The 22,749-nt window shown below is 37.1% G+C and overlaps 1 protein-coding gene across 4 annotated transcripts in view; it reads left to right on the forward strand.

The window, feature by feature from the left end:
- Positions 1-22,749, forward strand: part of LOC150108866 (uncharacterized) — a 377,690-nt gene that overhangs the window by 27,896 nt on the left and 327,045 nt on the right. For 3 of the 4 annotated variants that reach the window (XM_090403872.1, XM_090403887.1, XM_090403879.1), the window contains exon 2: positions 19,288-19,330. In XM_090403872.1, coding sequence (XP_090259998.1) covers positions 19,288-19,330 — 43 coding nt within the window. The remainder of the gene's footprint in view (positions 1-19,287; positions 19,331-22,749) is intronic. The other variant, XM_090403896.1, reaches the window with a different exon arrangement.

Genomic DNA, 22,749 nt, shown 5'->3' on the forward strand with positions numbered 1-22,749 from the left:
GGTGTTAGGATTAGTTGTTTTTGCTTGGAGGGTGGTGAAGGGGTTGCGAGAGGTGGTTGTGGGTGCTTCATAAGTGAATGAGGTCAGGGAGAAGTATGATAGTTATTGTGTGAATGATGGCTAGTGTGTGAATAATGGATCTATAATGATTCTTCTGACTCCATGGAGATACCTGTATGATGATAATATTGGAGAAAGAGAGCATCCTTGTGTAAGACTTTCTGTTACTTCAAATGTTTTGGTTCTGTTCTTACATCTTTTATGCTTATTGTTTTTTTATGTGGGCTGTGGAGTGTTTTTTAATAAATTTATAAGGCAAGTGATTTTTTTTAGTATGCCAAAGAATTTATATCTGTATCTTGTCAAAAGTGATTTTATAATCTATGAATGCTAGATGTGTTTTATAAGTTAAATCCTATTCTTGTGTCAATTAGTAATTCGAGATTGAATATAGGATTATTATTATTGTATGGATGCCTCCATGGATTCCGAAGACTCATCGTGGCAGACCCAATCTATCCACATAATCTATCATATCTCTCCCATTTACAGACAAAACGCTCACAACTGACTCTAGCAACCCATTAAAACTCATTCGCAACTTTCCAAGCAAAAAATCTAGTCCTTGCCATCTAGGGATGACCCCTTGTTTTGGTCCCTCTAGTCAAGTGTGGAAACATTTCCTCTGCATCAATCCTATCAAGCAACTTAAATGTTTCTACCATATCCCCTCTGTTTCTCCTATCAACCAACTTCTACAATCCACACACCCTCACTTTGTCCTCATAGGAATGTCCTCATTCCACAAGCCACTCACCATCTTGGTCACTCTCCTCTGAATACTCTCTATTGCTTCCTCATTCCCAAGAAACCCACAGACCAGACTTGAGCACAATAATCCAGATGTGGGCATATCAAGGCCTTATAAAGAGACATAACTTCCTTATCTCCACATGTTAGGTGTGTTCTTCAATAGCCAAGTAATCTTATGGATTACCTTAGCAATACATCCTCTAAACTTTAACTGTCTACCACACCTGTAAATATCTAGCTTCATCTTGGAGTACAGTGCCATCAATGTGATGGCATTGTACTCCAGGATTACACAGCTTGTAATCTGTTTTTCCCAAAATGCATAACTCAGTATTTCTCCACATTAAACTGTCCTCATTAAATGGCCGGCCTAGTTGGCCAAGTAGTTAGCATGTCTGCTCTCCAGCCAAAAGGCTGTGGGCTTGGGTGCCTGTGAAAATATCCTTTCTCTAAATCCAGAGTAATTTAATAATAAGGTGAGACACCTTTTGGCAACTTGTATAGGTAAATATGACTTCTCCATTACATCCACCTTTGTATCACCACCTCTGGGTCTGGCTCTCCCACTGACGAGACCTCAGTATAGATCGAAACCGGTTTGGGTAGTGGCCCTTAATGCATTGCATTATACATGTCTGCAAGGAGATGGGCTTTGCATTATGGGAGATACTAAGACAAGTGATGAGAACTTAGTCCACCTTTACCACGAGTTGCCTCAGTCCTGAAGATACTTAAGGCACAAACTTTGTTTGCTTACACTTGGATAAAGGATTAAACTAAATTTATTATATTCTTGAATTCTCTTTTTAACCAATTTTTGTAGTACTTCTCATCCCTGCCTGAGATACTGATTGTCTATAATTTGCTACTGCAGCCCTAGAACCTCCCTTATGCAAAGGAATAATTTTGCCCTCTTTTTACTCCCTTGGAACTGTACCAAAGCTGTGACTTAAATTGAATAGCTTAGTCAAAGGCATTGCCAGTTCTCTTGCACATTCTTGCAAAACCCTAGCTATCTAATGCTACAGCTGTATTTACATTGAGATTCTGCAATATCGTAAGGACCTCCAATTCATCCACCTCAGTTCTCACATTACTGTCTGTCACATATGTTAAAGCAATAACCTCACTAGGAAGATGTATGCTTGCAAAGTGGTCACTCAATAACTGAACTATTTTATCTGCTTCTGTCTCCTCATGACCATCACTCATTAAGGTTTATTTTCCATAGTCATTCTTCTGATGTCATAATCTGATTTTGCCATGCTGGTCACCTTTCTCTTTATATACCTTCCACAGCATTTTCTTCTTCTACAGCTTGTGGTTAATGGTATTACTCATCCATCTAACTGTTGATTAATCCTACTTATCTTAGATATCAAATTTAATACTGCTTCCTTTAGTTACATTTAACTATATCCCATGCACTATCTACATCCTTATCCTATAGAGTTTTATGCCATGGCACAGATTTAAGATTCTTTCTAAGCTTGTCATAATCACTTGCTTTAAGAAATATTCTTGACAGAATATTCCTGATATTTTAAAAGGTCCCAAGTCAAAATGCATGGTCACTTTCACCAATTGGAGGCAATGTTGTCACTTGGTTATGGATAGCTCTTCCGATCCTATGACCAGCTCCATTACTCTCATACTTTCACATCTTCATATAGATGGCTGACAAATTCATTTTCATTAAAACATATTTACTCCTGTATATTTGTTTTTATCTTTTTTTTCTTCTTCTCTCATTTCTGAAAGAAATATTCTCTTTCATGCTTCCTTACCTGTAATCTCCACCATGTTAAGTTTCAGAGGCCATCTATATTGATGAAATGTCTTCATTTCATGAGCAATTAAAGTACTCTTTCAGGTTGCAAAGTGAATTTTTTTTGAACACTGAATGGTGCCCTTGCTGAACACTGGTTATCCAGTAATGAATTTAATGATGCAGACTGTTTTTGGATTACATTTTCCAACCTTCCATCTATTTGGGATGAGCAGAGTGGATCCTGAAAATGCTTACTTGGTCACAGGCAGTGGTGTTATTCAAAATAATTAACCATTTCTATCTATTTTTTTGCCACATGTTAACCAGAAATACTCAATTGTTGTTTGATTCATCATTTCCCTCATAGAATGTGATAATTCTGATGACATATTTCAATCAACATACAAATTTTGTTTTACATTATTGTCAAAACTCACTTTGCTGACAAACAGACTACAAGAAGGGACCAGACCATGCAAAGTTATGAGACCAAGGAGTCGTGGTTTCCATTGCAACCAACTACTTTTCACATAGTTACATGTGACCTTCAATGAATCACACTCATGATCCCTATAATTTATTATTGTTTTAATTTCAGTTAATGCTGTAAAATATCTAGCAAGCTCACAAGAATTTTACTTTTATTTTTCATTTTCTGTCCCCACAATAAGCAGTTTGGCGAACCTGACAAATTTTAACACCCAGTCTGGTGTTTGACTGCTTCAGTCCTCGAAGTTAATGACTGAATATCTAACACCTATCGCTGTGCTGTTGAAAGTTTATTTTTCACTTGGTTAGACTATAATAAATTTAGTTTAATCCTTTATCCAAGTGAGAGCAAACAAAGTTTGCGCCTGAAAATATCTTCAGGACTGAATATGGTGTTGTACTATCTTACCTGGGTAAGTAGTACAACACCAGGCAACTCGTAGCAAAGGTGGAGCAAGATACCAACACTCCTATCCCAGTATCTCACATAATGCAAAACACATCTCCTTGCGGATATGTATAATGTTATGCATTAAGGGATTGGCCACTACCCAGACTAGTTTCAATCTTTATTGAGATCTCTTCAGTGGGAGCCAGGCCCAGAGTTGGAGATACCAGGCAGAAGTAATAGCAAGGTCATCTTTACCTATAGGAGTTGCCAAAAGGTTTGCCACCTTTTTTTTAAATTACTCTGGATTTAGAGAAAGATGTTGAAAGTTTATTTTTCACTCAGTTAGACTATAATAAATTTAGTTTAATCCTTTATCCAAGTGAGAGCAAACAAAGTTTGCACCTGAAAATATCTTCAGGACCGAATATGGTGTTGTACTATCTTACCTGGGTAAGTAGTACAACACCAGGCAACTCATAGCAAAGTGGAGCAAGTCTAACCAAGTGAAAAATAAACTTTCAACATCTTTCTCTATATCCAGAGTAAATTAAAAAAAGGTGGCAAACCTTGTGGCAACTCCTATAGGTAAAGGTGACCTTGCTATTGCTTCTGCCTGGTTTGATCTCCAACTCTGAGCCTGGCTCCCACTGAAGAGACCTCAATAAAGGTCGAAACTAGTCTGGGTAGTGGCCAATCCCTTAATGCATAACATTATACATATCCGCAAGGAGATGTGTTTTGCATTATGTGAGATACTGGGATAGGAGTGTTGGTAGCTTGCTCCACCTTTGCTACGAGTTGCCTGGTGTTGTACTACTTACCCAGGTAAGATAGTACAACACCATATTCAGTCCTGAAGATATTTTCAGGAGCAAACTTTGTTTGCTCTCACTTGGATAAAGGATTAAACTAAATTTATTATATCGCTATGCTGATTTGGTAGACACTTCTTTATTCACAATTCCTTTTTGTCCTTACTGATTATTGCAAGAACTGCATTGATATATTGTAATGAGATGATGGTAGTCCCTGTTTTGGAAGATGCTTATGTGTGGATTCTTTTAATGTGGGAATGTTGGTGTACCAACAGGCATAGTATGTGATAGCTTGGAGACAAAGGTGATTGAGATCCCATTTCTACATGTCCATTGAAATAAACATAAAGCATTTTTTTTTCTGTCCGATCAGCTCTAGATCTTCTTAGATTGCAGTTAATTTGAACTTCCCCTGACCTGTACCCTGGAAGGGCAGCCCTGGGTAGCCAGGGCATTGCTTTCAAGCATGCACCTGAGAGCTTTGGCACCTTTATCTTGAATGGGTCACTCAATGTCATTGCTGTCAGGATCATTGCAACATACAGAAGCATCTTCATCATACCAGATTTGTAATTTGTGGGAAGTAGAGGTTGTATAGTATATCACAAAATAATCGAGACTAGAGAGAAGAGGGCCAGGGTGCAGTAATAGATGTGGGATAATAGGAATACTGTACTGCATTTTGCATATATTATTATCCTAAGACCTCTAAGACCTCATGGAGTCAAAAACTCATTCAGATTCTCTGCAGAGACCATGGTCTCAGGCAGTGCATTCCAATCGTTCACAACTCTCCATGCAAAAAACCTGCCTCTCACTGCCTTGCTCACACCCTCCTTATACAACTTCCAGGAATGATCTCTTGCTCTTTCTCCTCATCTCTTAACATGTTATGAAAACCTCAATATTAAATTCTATAACAACCCCTTACCAATATGTACATCTATCATATCACCTATCTTCCTCCTGTCCACTATCTAAATTGTCTCTAGATGTAAATTGGATATTACTTCTCAACCTTTCTTCATATTCAGCATTCCAGAGATCAGAAACTACCTTAGTCACTCGTCTCTGGACTCTTTCCAACATCTGTTCATCCTTTTGAAAATCAGGTGAGCAAATCTGTGCATAGTCCATGAATGGCTTAATCAAGGTCTTATACAATGGAACCTGAACCTTTTTATTATTTTTATGGCTATTTTAGCCTTTTTGTTTAGGAGTACCCCTTTTTTTATAATGTCATTGGCTTTTTATTCAAATTTTAGGGCATTACTGATGTTTTATATGGACAGATATATGAAGAATATATATAGGGGAAAAAACCTGACATATCTTTATGAGATGTTGCTGGCTGGCTGTCTTTTTGAATGGCATCCTGGCATATGGCGATATACATTGGTTGTTGAAGGAAGTACGACTGAACAGAAGAAGGGGGTAGGTTGGAAAAGTGGGGTTTGATAGCTGTGGGAGAATTATTGGTGAGGCAAGAGATAAGTGGACTTTTTTTGAAAAACCCATAGTTAGAGGAGTAACATGGGAATGTCTCCAGAAATAATACCTATGAATCTTTTTACTTCTACAAGTCGGTGTCTTCTTCATCATTACCAGAATTCATCGCGTTGTCCTCACAATTTTGGCAATGTGTATCCTAAATTTTAGATCCTTATCCACCAACACCCTAAGATCTCTTATTTCCTCCACCTCCAACAATGTATCTCCACCAAGAGTAAATTCTACATCCCATCTTCGTATTCCAAATTTTTTAAAACCTTACATTTCACAACATTGAACTGGCATCCCCACTCCCATACCCATTTACTCATCCTATTCAAGTCTTCTTTTAAAGCCACAACATCTGATCTCCTCCTCATAGTTTGTCTCAACTTTGCATCATCTGCAAATAACTGAATATTCCCATCCAAATCTTTCCCAACGGCAGTGACTTTCCTCTTCTGGGATATTGCTCTCCCCATACATAACTTGCTGATACCTATCAAATTTTATCAATTTTTTTGCCAATCTTCAAACTAATGCACTAATCTAATATCCAACTCTATCTGATCTTGTTTGACTATCAATTTATCATGTGGTAATCTATCAAAATCCTTTGCAAAGTCTTAGTATACTACTGTGTAATCCTCTTTCTCATCCAATGCTGTTGTCACCTTATAAGAAGAATACTAAAGAAATGACATCCCTTTATTCTCTTGCATTCCTTCAAAATATGTGGTGATATATCATGAAGTCATGCAGCCTTATTTACATAGTTTGCTCATTTCCCCATATACCGCTTGCTCAGACAATCAGTCTTTCCTCCTCATCATCTATAGTTCTCAAATTCTCCATGATGTCACATTCAGAAGGATGAAAGACTATTACAAACAGCTTATTAAATATCTCAACTATATCATCCACAGCAGTTGTTCTTATACCAGTTTCTCCAGTCATTGTCATGACTGGAGAAATTGGTCATCCTACCATATTCACTTTTTTTTTTCTTTTTTTTTTTTTTTTTACTGGCTGGCTACATATTGAAAGAACTTGCTAGGATTTTTTTTATTTTTTTTTGCTTCAATAGCCAACTGCTGCTCATTCTACACTTCTTCTACCCTTACAGGCCAAGTCACTCTCCTTGCCTCTTTTTTTGTACTCATGAAATTGATTATTGCCACTCATCTTATGTTGCTTCTATAATGCCTTCTTTCTCTGAATTGCATGCTTAATCTCTTCATTCATCCCTTTCAAACCTGCCTTATTTAACCCTCTGACCTTCAGAATATAATTAGGTTCCTGGACAATTCATCATGGGAAAAATTTACCACAGAAAAAATTCACTGAAAACGTTATTCGTTAGAAAATTGAAATGATATTGCATTGATACCAATATATAAAAAAGTAAATGCAGTGCGAGATAAATTTCACAAAATATAGTTTTTTTATGTATTTATGTATTATTTGTTTTGATTTTAGCTTTTCATGATTTTTTTTTTCTTATACAATAAAAGTAATATATTTATTGATCAGTGAGTTTCCTAATTTCAGTTTCGTTATTTTAACTTGGTTCAGAAATCCTGCTCAAATTTCATGACCAAACATGGAAACCACTCAAGCCACTTCAGGCCTCCAATAAGCAGTGCTGTGGTCTTGCATCAGACAACGAAATTCATCTCTTACCTAAAAACAATTGCAAACATCCATGCCCATTCTGAGTTTAGAATCCACAGCTCATTGGTGGGAGAGGGTACGCTATCTAGTCGGTTGTTAACGACATGATATTTCTGATTACAGTTTATTTTTGAACATTTCACAAGAGTAATTAATTATGTCTTTCACTTTAAGAGCATCTATCTATCTATATATATTTTTTTTCAGTAAAGAAGACTAAATATGAAATTTAAAATTTCATAATTTTCCTCCAATACTGGTATTTTATAACACTAAAATACTAGTATCAGAGGAAAATGTAAAGACTAGTATTGCACCTGCAGATTGCAATTTAGCTTATGCTGCTTTACATGACGATGATAGGATTTATGTAATTTTATCATTTTTTTTAATGTAATTTTCTACGTTTTTGAGTGCTAAATTGTTTCTCTGAATACGAGTGTACTTCAGTGGTTGTTTTTTGGAAGTTAGTTGCTGTCGCGATATAATATATTTTGGTACTGTCGGAATCGAACGCGTAACGGTGGAAGACAAAACGAAGCTAAGTTACTGTATTTAGTTATATTTCATTTTATTTAATTATATTTAGTACTTAAATGTTCTGATGTTTGTACTTTTTTTCCTCTTATTTATTAATTGAATAATTATTAAAGATTAGGGTATAATTTGACAAAACACGTCACAGATAATAATGGCACCTGTGCGAAGGAAAATGGCGGCCAGTAATGAAGGTTCGCCATCGTTATCAAAGAACGGTAGCATAAAAGAAATGAGTCAGTGTACTAGCTGTGAAATGTACGCTTTGCGGAGTGCGGTCGGTGTGTGGTTAGATGATAATAAAGGATTGAATGTGTGTAGAAAATGTAGGGAGAATGCGGAATTGAAGTGTATTTCGGATCGTGAGTGTGATATTTTTGTCAACCTTCAGAATGAAGGAAACAGGGATATGACAGGAAACGGCAAGGTTGTACATGAAAATTGTGAGAGTGTGAATGATAGTATAAATGGTTTCTCAGAGAACAAAAAAGATGAGATAGATGCATTGAGTGAGATCGCGTTGTTGAATAGTGCGATAGAAAGAGCAAAACAGCAGCTAGAGTGCATGAACAAAAGTAGACTGAATGAACCAACCAATAATAAAAGGTATAACAGGAAAAATAGACGTATGAATGTGAACATGAACAAAATGAAGGATAGAGTGCTGTATGGAGACTCGTTAGTACGAGGTGTGTTAGTAGAGGATTTGACAAAATCGTACCAACCTGGTGCGACCATAAAGGACGTAACTGCGTCTATTAGAGAGCAAAAGGAAAGGGTGAAAGAAATGATTGTTGTGGCAGGTACGAATGATTTGAAAGGAGATAAAATGGAAATGATAGAAGACCTGAATGAATTGTTTGAGGTAGCAAAAGAAAAGAGTGAGAGAGTTAGAATGATTAGTCTTTTGCCACGGTATGACAGTGAAATGTTTAAAAGGAGGGCGATAATTGCAAATGACTTTATGCGTGGGTTATGTATGACGAGTGGTGTGGAATTTGTGGATGTGTGGAGTGAGTTTGATGGGCGAAAGGATCTATATAAGATGGATGGCTTGCATTTGAATGGTTACGGTATAAGAAGACTTGAGAAAGTGTTGCTGAATGTAGTGGATGTGCAAACTCAGGGAAACTAGATTTGTTAGGGGGGGGAGTAGAGATACAGTCCTTATGGAGGCAGTTGAATGTAAGAATGAATATAATATGCCAGAGCAAATAAGGACAACAAATCTGATTGGGATAGTTAATATAAGGCATCAAGGTAGGGTTGGGGCTAATGGGGGTCTTAAATTCATGTACACTAATACTAGGAGTATTAGGAACAAGAAGGAAGAGTTTTTGGCCATGGTTGGCACTTCCAGACCACAGGTTATAGGTATTAGTGAAACATGGCTGACTGTAGATGATATAACTAGTGGGATTGAATGTGATGGGTATAGTGTGTTCAGGAATGACAGAGAGAATAAAATGGGGGAAGGAGTATTGTTGATGATAGCGGATGAGCTCCAGCCAAGGAGAATAGAAGTTGAATTGCAGGATAGAGAAAAGAGCACATTTGAGGCCATTTGGTGTGAGATTGTGGCTAGCAGAACTAAATATACAATTGGGTGCTGCTATAGACCAGGTGATGGAAAAGATGGTGGTGACAGTATGCACAAGCAAATAGAAGAAATGGGTGGAAGGAGGGTGATTATTATGGGAGATTTCAACTATGGTCGCATTGATTGGAGTGAGGAGAGGACACACGGAAGGAAGGAACTGGATTTTATGCGGTTATTAAGGGATAACTATCTGCGACAGCATGTAATGGAAAATACTAGGGGTCAGAGAGGTGCTTGACCTAGTAATTACATCTGAGGATTTGGCTGTAACAAATATGACCACATTGCCACCAATCGGTGAGAGTGATCATAGGGTCTTAACTTGGGAGGTGGCTAAAGGTGTAGAATTTTCAATTAAGACAGGGTACATGTGGAATTATCGGGCTGGAAAGTATGACAAGCTTAGGAGTTTGATTGGTTCAGTGCCATGGCATGTACAACTGCAAGGACTAGAAGTTGATAGTGCATGGGAGGTAGTTAAGAAGTGCTTGCATGAAGCAATGGCTGACTGTATACCTAGAGTCCGAATAATAAATCAAGTAGGGGTTAAATGGATGAATAACACCATTAAGCTTGAGTTGCAAAAAAAGAAACAACTATGGAGGGAATTTAAGGAGAAGGGTGACCGGCAGGCACATGAACGGTATAAAGCACAGGCCAGAAGGGTGACGAGTGTGGTAAGAAAAGCAAAAAAGGATTACGAAAGAACATTGGCCATGCAGGCTAAAGAGAATCCTAAACAGTTTTTTAGATATGTAGCAAGTAAAAGGAAAAATGTACATGGCAGATTGATTTTAAAGAATGCCGATGGTAGGGAGGTAACTGAATCAGTTGAGATAGTTGAGTTACTGAGTGAGCACTTTGCAAAAGTATATCATCCAGGTGGTGACATTGCAGAAACGAATAAACCAGTAAATTATACGGGAATTGTGGTTAATGAAGTGGAGGTGAGTAGTCTATTGCATAACCTCAATGTCAATACATCTGTGGGATTGGATGGTATACCAGCTCGTGTTGTACGAGAAGCAGCTAAAGAATTGTCAGTACCCTTGACCATTTTGTTTAATTTGAGTCTCGGGTCTGGGTTAGTCCCGAGCGGGTGGAAAGAGGGGAAAATAGTTCCACTGCATAAAGGTGGTTCCAAGACTGCTGTAGTAAATTACCGACCGATTAGCATATCAGGAATCATTGTCAAGGTCTTAGAGAAAATAGTCAAGAGGAAAATACAAGATTGGATAGAAGAAAATGGGATACTGTATCGGGGACAGCATGGTTTTGTGAAGGGTAGGTCATGCCTCAGTAACTTGCTCACGTATTATAACACAGTGACGGCTGAACTGGATAAGGGTAATGGGTTTATGGTGATTCTACTGGACCTTGCCAAGGCCTTTGACAGGATTCCACATGGAATTCTAATCAGTAAATTGCAGCATATGGGAATGGACATAGGGTTGGTGAGATGGATAGGAGGGTGGTTGACGGAGAGATATCAGAGAGTGGTTTACTCGGGAGTAGAGTCCACAAGACGGCCTGTGACTAGTGGTGTGCCACAAGGATCTGTTCTTGGACCACTGCTGTTTAATTTGTTCATAAATGATATAGGAAATGATCTGAGAGGAACAGTTCATTTGTTTGCGGATGATGCAAAGTTGGGTAGGGCAATAGTGAATGCAGATGACGTCAAAATTTTGCAGGATGATTTGGATAGATTGGAGGTCTGGGCTAAGGAGAATGGATGTCAGTTTAATGTGGCAAAATGTAAGGTTATGCATTTTGGGGTGAAAAGATTGGCGGCAGTTTACTGCATTGGTGGAACCGTGCTCCAGGAAATTGATGAGGCACGAGATTTAGGAGTGTTGGTAGATAAGGAATTGAAATTTAGGGGACACATTGCAAAAGTGACCAAAACAGCTCATCAAATCACTTGGTTGCTGAAGAATACGATGACAAGCAGAGACAAGCAGGTTATTGTTCCTCTGTATCGAGCCTTGATAAGACCCCATCTAGACTACTGTGCTCAGATTTGGTCACCTAAGTTTCTTCTTGATGGGGAGGAGGTGGAGAGGATCCAGAGGCGAGTGACCAAGATGATAGCAGGTCTGTGGAATGAACCGTATGAGAACAGATTGAGGATTTGTGGGTTGCAAAAATTGGTTGATAGGCGGAGGAGGGGAGATATGATTGAGACATTCAAATTACTGAAGGGTTTCTATAAAATTAATTCAGAAGATATTTTTGAGAACAGGGCTGGTTGTGGGAGGACTAGGGGACATCCATGGAAACTGGGCAAAAGTGTGGTTAGTAAAGGTGTTAGAGCTGGGTTCTTTACTTTTAGAGTAGTGAATGAGTGGAATGCGCTCCCTGAGTCTGTGGTGGATGCTGTGACAGTGAATGAGTTTAAGGCGAGGTATGATAGATACTGTATGAATGTCAAATAGTTGTGATGAATATGATTTGGGGCCTCCCTCGATGAGTCCAATGACTCCCTGGAGTTGCCCGTAATAATAGTAATAATTACTCAAAAGTGAACCTATGATCTTAAACTAGCTCTGTAAACGATAGCAACGTACAATATTTCATTCGTATGCAGGAAAAGTGGAGACATTTTCAAAATACACATGTATTCAATAACTGAAACATGTCACCTTCTGAATTAGTTCGGATAAAAAAAAAATATCGCACCTGAATGGATGTCTAAATGCGCAGAACAGAAAAATAGCGAACAGTTAGAAGAATAAATATTCTTAAATAATTGTGCCTCTTCTCCTTAACTATTCTAACTATTAATAGAATAGTTAATAGGAATATGCAAATAGTTAACTATAAATATTAGTTGGATATAACTATTCTCTCTAAATATTCTTAAATATGGCACTCTTTCCCGCTAACCATCCTATCCCAGTTCTGTAACAATTAATATTCCATCTACAGAGCCTGTAGTAAGAAAGAATATTAATAACTTTATATGGAACAAAAATTTTCAGAAAGCTAAATATAATGAAAATATTAAATAATATATAAAATATTTCTTAAATATTTTTAAAATATATCTTTTTTTTTTTTTTTTTTCATATATTCATGAAGAATTTTCCCGCGATGAATTGTCTGGGTACAATATAATTAAACATTACTTCTACCAGATAGTTTTTGAATATCATCCAAGCAGCAGTGATCTCCTTTCCACCCAATTCATCATTCCTTGTTACAGCTGTAAGCTGTCTCCTGAACTTTTCATAATCACCAGCCTTGTCATTCCACATATCCCCTTTTCTCACAGAAGTCCTCAGGTGGCTGGCAACCACCTAGATAATCACTTCATGGCCACTCTCACCAGCTGGAAAGAGATTTGACATCTTATTCATAATACCATCCTCTGATGAGATTGCCTTGTGTGCCTTCTGTTACATAGTGCCTGAGGTAGTTGTTCCCTCAATAAACTCACTAATTTTCTTTACTTCTGTCTTTTAAGGTTACATGGTGATCAGCATTCATTGAACAGATTATTTTATTAATTACTAATAAAATAAAACTTTACATTTCGACCCCTGTATCGAAGTCATCATTGGAAGGATACAAGTGTAAACAACACAAACGTATCCAATTCGCCATTGAAATGGAAATAAACAACTCTCTTCCTTTCCTAGACACACTTGTCACACGTCTTCCCTCTGGCTGTCTCTCCTTCTCAGTTTACTGCAAACCTACACACACACACACAGGCCAATACATACACAAAAATTCTTACCACTACCCAACACAAAATCTAGGTGTCATAAGCACCCTTAAACACAGAGCTCTAACCATTTGTTCTAATGAACAAGTTCTAAACCAGGAATACATGGTCATCAACCAAACATTTATAAAAAAATGGATACAGTAAAAAAACTATTCACAAGATCCTCCATAAAGATACCAGTAAGAACAAAAAAGATTTCAGGAATGCTATTGCCATTCCTTGTGTTAGAGGCATTTCTGAAAAAATAGACAGAACAGTGCGCAAATACAACATTAAAACCACCTTTTAAACCCACAAATAAGTTAAAACACCTACTCAGTTCTTTTAAAGATCCTCTTCCACACTTAGCCCACCCAGCGGTATACAAAATACAATGCACATGTTACATATCATACATAAGGGAAACAGGGCGAACTATCCCAATCAGACAAGATGAACACAAATGACACATTAAATACCTCCATTTTGTAAAAACCGGCATTTCTGACCATGCACTCCAAACATACCACAGAATTGATTGGAAAAATACCAAGTCCCTACACCACACCAAAACCTGGTTTGAGAGAAAATTTAAAGAGTCATATGAAATGCTCAAACACTATCCAAATCTCAACAATAACGATGGCCTAACCATTTCAAGAATGTGGCGGACCCATCTATAACCTGTATAACAACCTAAACTAGCCATAGAAAAATCCCACTACAAGAAGACAACCTAGTGAAGTGTTTGTAACATTCAACAGCAACTGAAAGAAATCATATTATAACAATCAGAACTGTACAAATCCAGAAGAATATTAATACATGAGGACTTGAGCAGTTTATTGTAGTTGTATTTATTTATTTATTTTATTTTTATTTTTATTTTTTTTATCACTAGAGGTCAGGCTAGGGAAAAGGATTAATTAACTACGTAGATTTAGATCTACGTAGTTAATTAATCGTAGTTAATAAATCCGGTATACAGGGCTAGAGCATGTAGCTTGGTTCCGTATACACTTGTATCCTTCCGATGATGACCTCGATACAGGGGTCGAAACGTAAAGTTTTATTTTATTAGTAATTAATAAAATAATCTGTTCAACACGTGTATTTTTGTGTCCCTAAATTTATAAATATGAATTCTTTACTTCTGGTTGCTGTCTCATCATTCCACTCTGTATTGCCATAATTAAAATCACCCATAATGATCATCCTTTTCCTATTTGCTTAGCTTTTATTTATTCTTATGGCAAAAGCAGCTACAGGTCAATGTCCAGACGAGAAAGCCAATCCAGGGCCTCATCTCTCAGCTCGTGGATATCCTGGAGGCCACCACCACCATGAAATTGGCGCCTTAGGCAGTCATTCACAATATGAGTGATCGTCTGGGCCACAGGGGAACAGTCATAATAAGGATGGCCTGATAGTCTCCATTTATGCAGTAGGTAGCCACATCTGCCCTGGTTAGTTCCGAACCTGTTGATAATAACCAAATCTTCCTAGGAAGGGCAAAACCAGGCTGCAGAGCACAGGGATCTCCAACCAGTAAACCATTTGTTGGAAGATTGTTCTCTCCACATGTCAGGTGTTGATGATAAGGCAGCTGAAGAGAGTTCATCCATGGACCAGAAAGGGTTTTGTGATTTTAGGTGAATACTGGACGAATGTGTCCACAGCATTCCACCTGAATAATGCAGAGGCGAATCGACACCTCAACCTCTCTTTCTGTGACAAAATGAAACAAAGTTAAAACGAGAAATAATATCATCTCACGGCTTGCTGGAACAACCTGGGGTTGTGGTGCTGATGTCTTAAAGTCATCTGCACTAGCCCTTGCATTCTCTGCAGCAGAATATTATGTCCCTGTCTGGGAAAGAAGTGCACACATTAACATTATAGACACCCAGCTAAACTCTACTATGCACACAATTAGTGGGACACTGAGAAACACCCCTCTCCCCTGGCTGCCTGTCCTATCTAGCATTGCTCCACCAAATACACAGAGAAGACAAGCCTCGATTAAAGTATTTAATAAAGTAATGAGCAACCCGCTTCTGCCCCTCTACCAGACTTTGCTTGGCTAATTTGCTTATACATTCCATGGTCACTCCCCCCCCCATCACATCACCAGGTCTATAGCAACATTCGATAAGTATTTCATTCTGTTTCACTGCCACCATTTCCCCCTTGTATCTCTATCTTGTATGGATGTAACTCTTTTTCTGTCATTAATATCACCTCACCTCCCTTTTTTACCCTTTCTCTTACCCTTCTGTCATTCTTATACAGTTCAATTCCTTCAAATTTATTCCATATATTAACAAATAACAGTGATGAGATAACAACGACTACTTGTCCTATCACACTATTATCTTTTTATCTTTCTCAACAACCTCCTGATATCTTCCATTTTCCTTTTCATACCAACATCATTTGTTATCTTCTTCAGTCTTCCATATGTATCTGCAATTCTCTTCATTTCAGTTCACATCTGTCTCGTCTTCACCAACTCAGCTTTCAAATGTGTCATTTTTTTATTATCATTCATTCTCTGTATTTTATCGTCAGTCACACACTTGTTCACCATCAACCCTGTCACCAGCTTGCCATTAACTGCACTCTATTTTTCAATGTCATTATTGCCCACTTTATCATGAATAGAGCTCTTTTCCTCACTATCACTTTCACACACTTCTTGAACATTCACACAGTCTTCAAGTTCCATTTCAGTTAGGATGGCATGTTCCCTACTCATATTTAAGCTCATATATAAACATGCCTCGTGCACCATCAGAATATTGCACTTCCTATACATACCCACACTTGTTATTTTCTGTTATTCAGCCTCTCTACATAAATACCTATGACATCTTCCCATGCTTATATACCAAGTTCATAGCACTGTACCATTTTTGAAAATCCATGCCATTTACTTGACTTGCCTTGTCTTTTCGACTGGACAAGGAATACAGCATACGTTAATAATGCAACTCAGTTTCTAGAATTTTGAGAGATATTTGTCCTAAGTGATGTGATAGAGGGAAACCAGGATCCAGAGCTTGGAATTGGTTATAGCAGCAGAGTAAAGCAATCCCTTGATTAGTGCGCCTAATGCGTTCTTTAAAACTGGCGTATTAATCGAAAACGCACTAATCAAATATAATAACCTATGGGGAAATGTATAATTCGTTCCTCAGATTTCCTTTTTGACCCTTTATTCTTTTATAAAAGAATTAGGGTATGTCTCAGGGCCTAGTTAAAGGAAAATCATGAAGCTGAATGACAATAAAACATATTCAGAATATAAATTTATTATTCTGCTTCTTAACAAACAATTGAGCTAACGTAGTTTGGTAGGCATTCTGTTTTTTTTTTTCATATAACTGATGGTTTATATTATTTATTTATATTATTAGCAATGATTTTAGAAAGAATGGATTCAAAGTTGCTTTGTGAAGTGGTAACAGGATGAAATTAATTTAGTTCGTGAGAGTTTTGGATTTAAGGTCTAAGCAGCTAAGGCCAGAGCTAGTGTATTGTTTGCAAATTGCATGCGTTCTTTTGGCAAGCTTGCCAGAAGAAATGCAGGGTGAAAAAATCAGTTTCTAGGAGGTGAAAACCCTGCCACCTCTAAGATGGTGAGAGTGGTATTGCATTTTTGACTTGGAAGATTGAAAGGCATGTGAATGTTTCAATTAAGAAGAGTTATATATTGAATTACTGGGTGGTGAATTATGAAAATCTTAGCAGACAGCTTAAAACTGTATGGGGGAAGGCTGAAAAATTCTTATCGGAATTTTTCAGTGGATAAACACAGAAACAAAAATGATATTCGAGCAACTGATATAACCACAAGAAAGAAAATCCTTTAACATTAATCTTAAAACCCTTTAACCCCCATGTTGGTTAGTAAGGGTGTTAGAGCTAGGTTTTTTGCTTTTAGAGTGGTGAATGAGTGGAAAAAGCTGCCAGAGTCTGTTGTGGGTGCTATGACAGTGAATGAGTTCAAGGCAAAGTATGATCGATACTGTGTGAATGTTGAATAGTTATGATGGACATAATGTTCAGGGCCTCCCTCGATGAGTCTAAGGACTCCTTAGAGTCTCCCATAATAATGTTTCATCAAATTGTAATAATTTTTTTTTTTTTCTTTTAGGATATATAAGAAGACATGTCAGAGGTTTTGAAGAAATTCAAAGACACAGAGGTGCTGGCTATCATCAAGTTGTTTGTGCTGCAAGAAAAGTCTGTAACTGAGATTCTCATGATCCTTGATGATAGATGAATACCAACCAAAAACATTGCAAAAACTCTGGGGATATCCAGGAAATGAAATGAGTCATCATCCACCAACATCTGTAAATGCAGAATCTCTCAGTGAAGTGGGTCCCTAAATGTTTGAATGCCGACCAAAAGATAGAATGTGTGCTGTCATCTCAAGGAATTTTGAGTCATTTTGAGAAATCAGGTGCAAATTTTTGGGCTTATTGTGACTGTTGATGAAACATGGCTTCATCACTATGACCCAGAGACCAAACAATAGTCATTGGAGTGGAGACACAAAGACTCTCCACAGCCAAAGAAGTTGTGAACCCAAAAGTCAGCTGGGAAGGTTGTTACCATTGTCTTTTGGGATATGGATGGTGTAATCCTTACTAAGTACCTCAAATTAGGTGAAACTGTTACAGCAGCAGTTTATTCAACAGCTCTGAAGGAATTGAAGGGGATACTGAAGGAAAATCACGGTGGGAAACTGATCAGCGGTATGTTGCTTTTGCAGGACAACGCACTTGCTCACACTGCTCATGAGACCCAACAGACAATACACAACTTGAGCTTTCAGTGTCTGCCTCATCCACCCTATTCACCAAACCTGGCCCCATCTGACTAATTCTTATTCCCAAGTTTAAAGAAACACCTGAAAGGAACAAAATTTATTACAGATGAAGACGTCATATCTGCAGCTGAGGACTGGTTTGTTGCACAAACCAGTCCTCATTTGGATTGCAAATGATGCAGCAGCATTGTAACAAGTGTATAACTCTTCATGGGGAATATGTAGAATAATGTGTATGTTACATGGCTCTACTTCAGTTCCTTCATGGAATTGAAGTAGAGCCAGCCTCTTGTGTATAGGCTTAACATAATAAAAATAAATAAATAAAAACCACATTTTAAGATATTGCAGTGAAAGGGCGCTAGTGCTGAGAAGCACTTGAGAGGTGCATAGAAGAGGAGTATGAGTGCATTCTGAGAGCATTTTGCACAGGCCTGATTGAATCATGATAAGCGGTTATTATTTCCTGAGCAAGCTGAAGGAAATCGTATATTGCTTTGTGGCAAGTACAAGTGGGAAGGGTATTAAAGTATTCTATATATCTAAATACAGCAGTAAATTAATTTTCTTGTCAGATAATTGAAGAATCAGGTAACTGAAGGTACAATTACATAGTGCAGTACATTGTTAACACATCCCTAACCCATGCCAAGGTTAGTTAATTGAAGGTTTTGTTATTTGAAGGTCAGATCATTACAAGAATACTATAGTTACAAAATAATTTTGATAAACATATTTTATCCTTTTTTTAGTATTTTTGTAAAAGCTTCTCTGTGGGTAAGGTAGAATTTTTGTATGTCAAGGTATTGATAGTTATTGTCTTGCTGTCGATTTGTAGTTGGTAGCTTTTGAAATAATCCAGAATTTACCAGTAAAAGATTCTCTCATTACTGAAAAAAATGGCTCTGATAGTTTATCTAGGCCATGATGTCTTCTATAAATGGAAGGCTGAATAGAGAAAACTTCTGCTTGAGCAGATACACCATTAGATTCTGATATGTAATTTTCCTTTCTGAAGTGTGTATTGACTGCTTGTATATTGAGAACTTCAGTGTTTTTGTTTCACAAAATTTGTATGTATTTATGCATGTGTGTGTGTGTGTGTGTATTATTTTATTATTATTATTATATTATTTATATCTTTTTTTTAGTAAGTTAGGAAGGCCTAAAGCCCTACTGGAGAAGAATGCAGCAGTAAGTCATTTATGATAATTAAAGTGAAATTAAATTGCATTTATTCATTAATTCAAATTAATTTCAAATATTTTTAATATAACTGCTAATTATTTTTTTAATTACTCATTTTTCATTTAGGTGGTCAGTTCTCTTCAGTTTTGTCCTCTAGCCATCCTGTCAATTGAAATATCCTGTTTCATTTGGCAGGCTTAAACTTTATTTTGACAAGCTTAAACTAAGCCTGTCAATTGAAATATCCTGTTTCATTTGGCAGGCTTAAACTTTATTTTGACAAGCTTAAACTAAGCCTGTCAATTGAAACATCCTGTTTCAGTTAACAGGCTTAAACTTTTTTAGACCTGAAGTAAGCCTGGATTACTTTCCCCCTTAGATTACTGGTACAGTAGTACCCCCTTATCTGTGGCAGATACATTCCAAGACCCCCCCCCCTCTCCCTGCAGATACCTGAAACCACGCATAAGAGAGAAATTTGTCGGAACACTAAATTAGCTGTGTACAAGACAGTATTCAAACCAATTTTAACTTACGGATCTGAGAGCTGGGTCAGAAGTAAAACACTTGAGCAAAGACTAGAGACCGCAGATATGAGAGTCCTGAGAAAGATTAGAGGCGTGAACAGATGGCATCAATGGCAATATCATATTAAAAACGAGGATATTAGGAAAGAACTTGACATTGTCAGCATCCAGGAATGCATTAGCAGAGCTAATCTCAGGTGGTATGGTCACTTAAACAGAATGGGCGAGAAAAGATTAGCAAAACAAGTGTTCTCTGCCAGGTTGGCAGCAAAACGACCCAGAGAAAGACCAAGATATAGGTGGATTGATACAGTATAAAGTGCCTTAGACGATAGAAATATAAGATCTGATAATGTTGGAGTCTTGACAAGTAACAGACTGATTTGGAGGAAAATTGTAGATAGGAAGTTAGTAATGATGTAATTTGTTTCATGTAGTACTATCATATCCTGTACATCCCTTGAGGGTACATGGCAGGAATTTGATGATGTTTTTTCCTATACATCCATAGGAAAAATACTACCATACCTATGATAGTTTAATTTATAAATTAGGCACAGTAAGATTAACAACAATGACCAATAATAAAATAGAACAATTATAACAACATACTGTAATAAAAAAAAAAGTTACATGAATGTGATTGGAATCTTAGCAACCTCAGCATACGTTTTATTTTTATTATTTATTTATTTATAAAAATTAAATGGATATTAAATCCAACATTATTTCAAAGCCCAATACAGAAACTATAAAAGTTTCATATGCAATTTGACCAGAGAGCTTACAGGAATACATTCACTGGCATTTACAAGTTGCCCTAGCTGGACCTAATAGGTGGCAACGACTGCTATCAAATGTTAAAAAAAAAAAAAAATTATTTATTTTATTAAGTCGAGAACTTTCACCTTTTCACTTAAAAGGAAGCATTTTATGGCTTCTCTTTAGCACATCTGAATTGCCAGCATCACTACTCTTGTGCTTTGGGGCCATTATTAAGTAAGATAAGGGTTACTAGAACACAAGCGCTGTGATACTGTGACAGTTGATCTGATAACCAAGAACTAATCAGAACAGCATGCCAATTAAAACTTATGAAATATTTATTTCTGGAATTTTCCATTTAATATTTTCAGATAGCTACTAATTGACTAACGGGCGGGTAGCATATACGGTACAGTGTGGATATGCTGGACAAAGGGGTGATTCACATCCTGGGTGGGGCGCTGTGAGGTTTTATCACGTTACTCAGAACGGCGTACAATTTAAAACTTGTAAATTGTTTGTTACTAAATGAAAGAGCCGAATGTAAAAATTACATAGGCAAAGTGGATACTAGATTCAACATTATTTCAAAGCCGAATGTTTGTAGAAACTATAAAAGTTTCCTAAGTTGACCTGAGAATTTAAGAGAATACAATCCCCAAGTTGCCTTAGCTTGCACTGCTTAATTTAAATAGCTAAGGCAACTCAGGGGTGGCAAGGATTGTATTCTCATAAGTCCTCAGGTCAACTTAGGAAACTTTAATAGTTTCTACAAATAATCAGTTTTGAAATAATATTGGATCTAGTATCCACTTTGCCTATGCAATTAGAAATTGTTTATTTCTGGAATTTTCCATTTAATATTTTTCTGCCGGAAACTCGGGTTTTTCATCCCACATACAGACAAATCGGCCCTTTAGAACACATGCAATTTACAGACAAAAAATACTAGTTGTGGTAGTGGTGGAGGTGGGCGGTAGATGGCCTTGATGGAGATGATTGTAGTGGAGGTTTGGTGTAGTGGTTGAGACAGTTGTAGGTGTCCTCCCGCGATGAGTCCTCGGACTTCTTGGAGGTGTCACGAATAATAATAATAATAATAATATTTTTGGACTGGGGTTGACTGTGGATAACTGAAACTGCAGATAGTGAACCTGTGGATAAGAGGGAGCCTACAGTACTAATGTATTATAGGTTTCCAACCTTTTGTGGATAGGAATTACATTAAAAAAATTAATTTATTATTGTAAATAAGCTCAAAAGCAAATATTGTATAGAAAACTAAATTTGTATGGCATGCAAGTACTTGATACATCCTTAAGGTTTAGAAAATTTCAGATGTAACACATTTTCTCTCAAACATGATGATTACCATGTTCATGCTGGGCATCGACAAATTGCGTTGTACTCTGCTTCATCCTGTGGCACCACATGAGAATTTCTCATACTTCCTGTTTGCATTTGGGCATGCATACCACAGGTTGTGGTCTGCATGCCCAATATGATATATTTTGCATATGATAATATGCAAATCATAATTGTGGGTTTCTAATATGATATATTAGAAACCCACAATTAAGGGGAATCTTTAATTTGGTTGGTGTTTTTGTCACAGAGGTATATATATATATGAACCACCATTAATGAGACATGAACCATAAGTGAATGATTGGCACATACAAGGGAGAGAAAGAATAGGTGGGAATAGAAATACTTTAGTAATTAATTTGCATCTAATGAAAGTATCAATTTACAGTGGTGGCATAATGTCTCCGTCGAGTAAGTTACTGTTGAGTACAGTGAATTCTGTCATCCTGTAATCTCTAGATATGTTCACATTTAATGCAGAAGGGCATTAAGAAAAAGAAAAGAAACTCGACGAGAGAGAAAGATTTCTTTGCAAAATATAAATAACCAAGAACAAGCATTGCAGTATATGTTGGTAGTTTAATAAATGACTTTTGAGATATGACACATCCATCCAACTAACGATGTTGATCACATGATTCATTGAAGTATGATGTGAATTATGTGTACATTGATGGAGTGCTTAGCGAGCAAATGATGCTGTGCAATTTGTGCTTGTTATGTACATTTTTTTTTTTAAACTAAGAATTTCTTTTATTCAGTGGT

Source organism: Typopeltis vanoorti, chromosome 2 (assembly GCF_054136105.1).
Source record: "Typopeltis vanoorti isolate ZY-2024b chromosome 2, IOZ_Tvanoo_1.0, whole genome shotgun sequence".
Classification (NCBI taxonomy): Eukaryota; Metazoa; Arthropoda; class Arachnida; order Uropygi; family Thelyphonidae; genus Typopeltis; species Typopeltis vanoorti.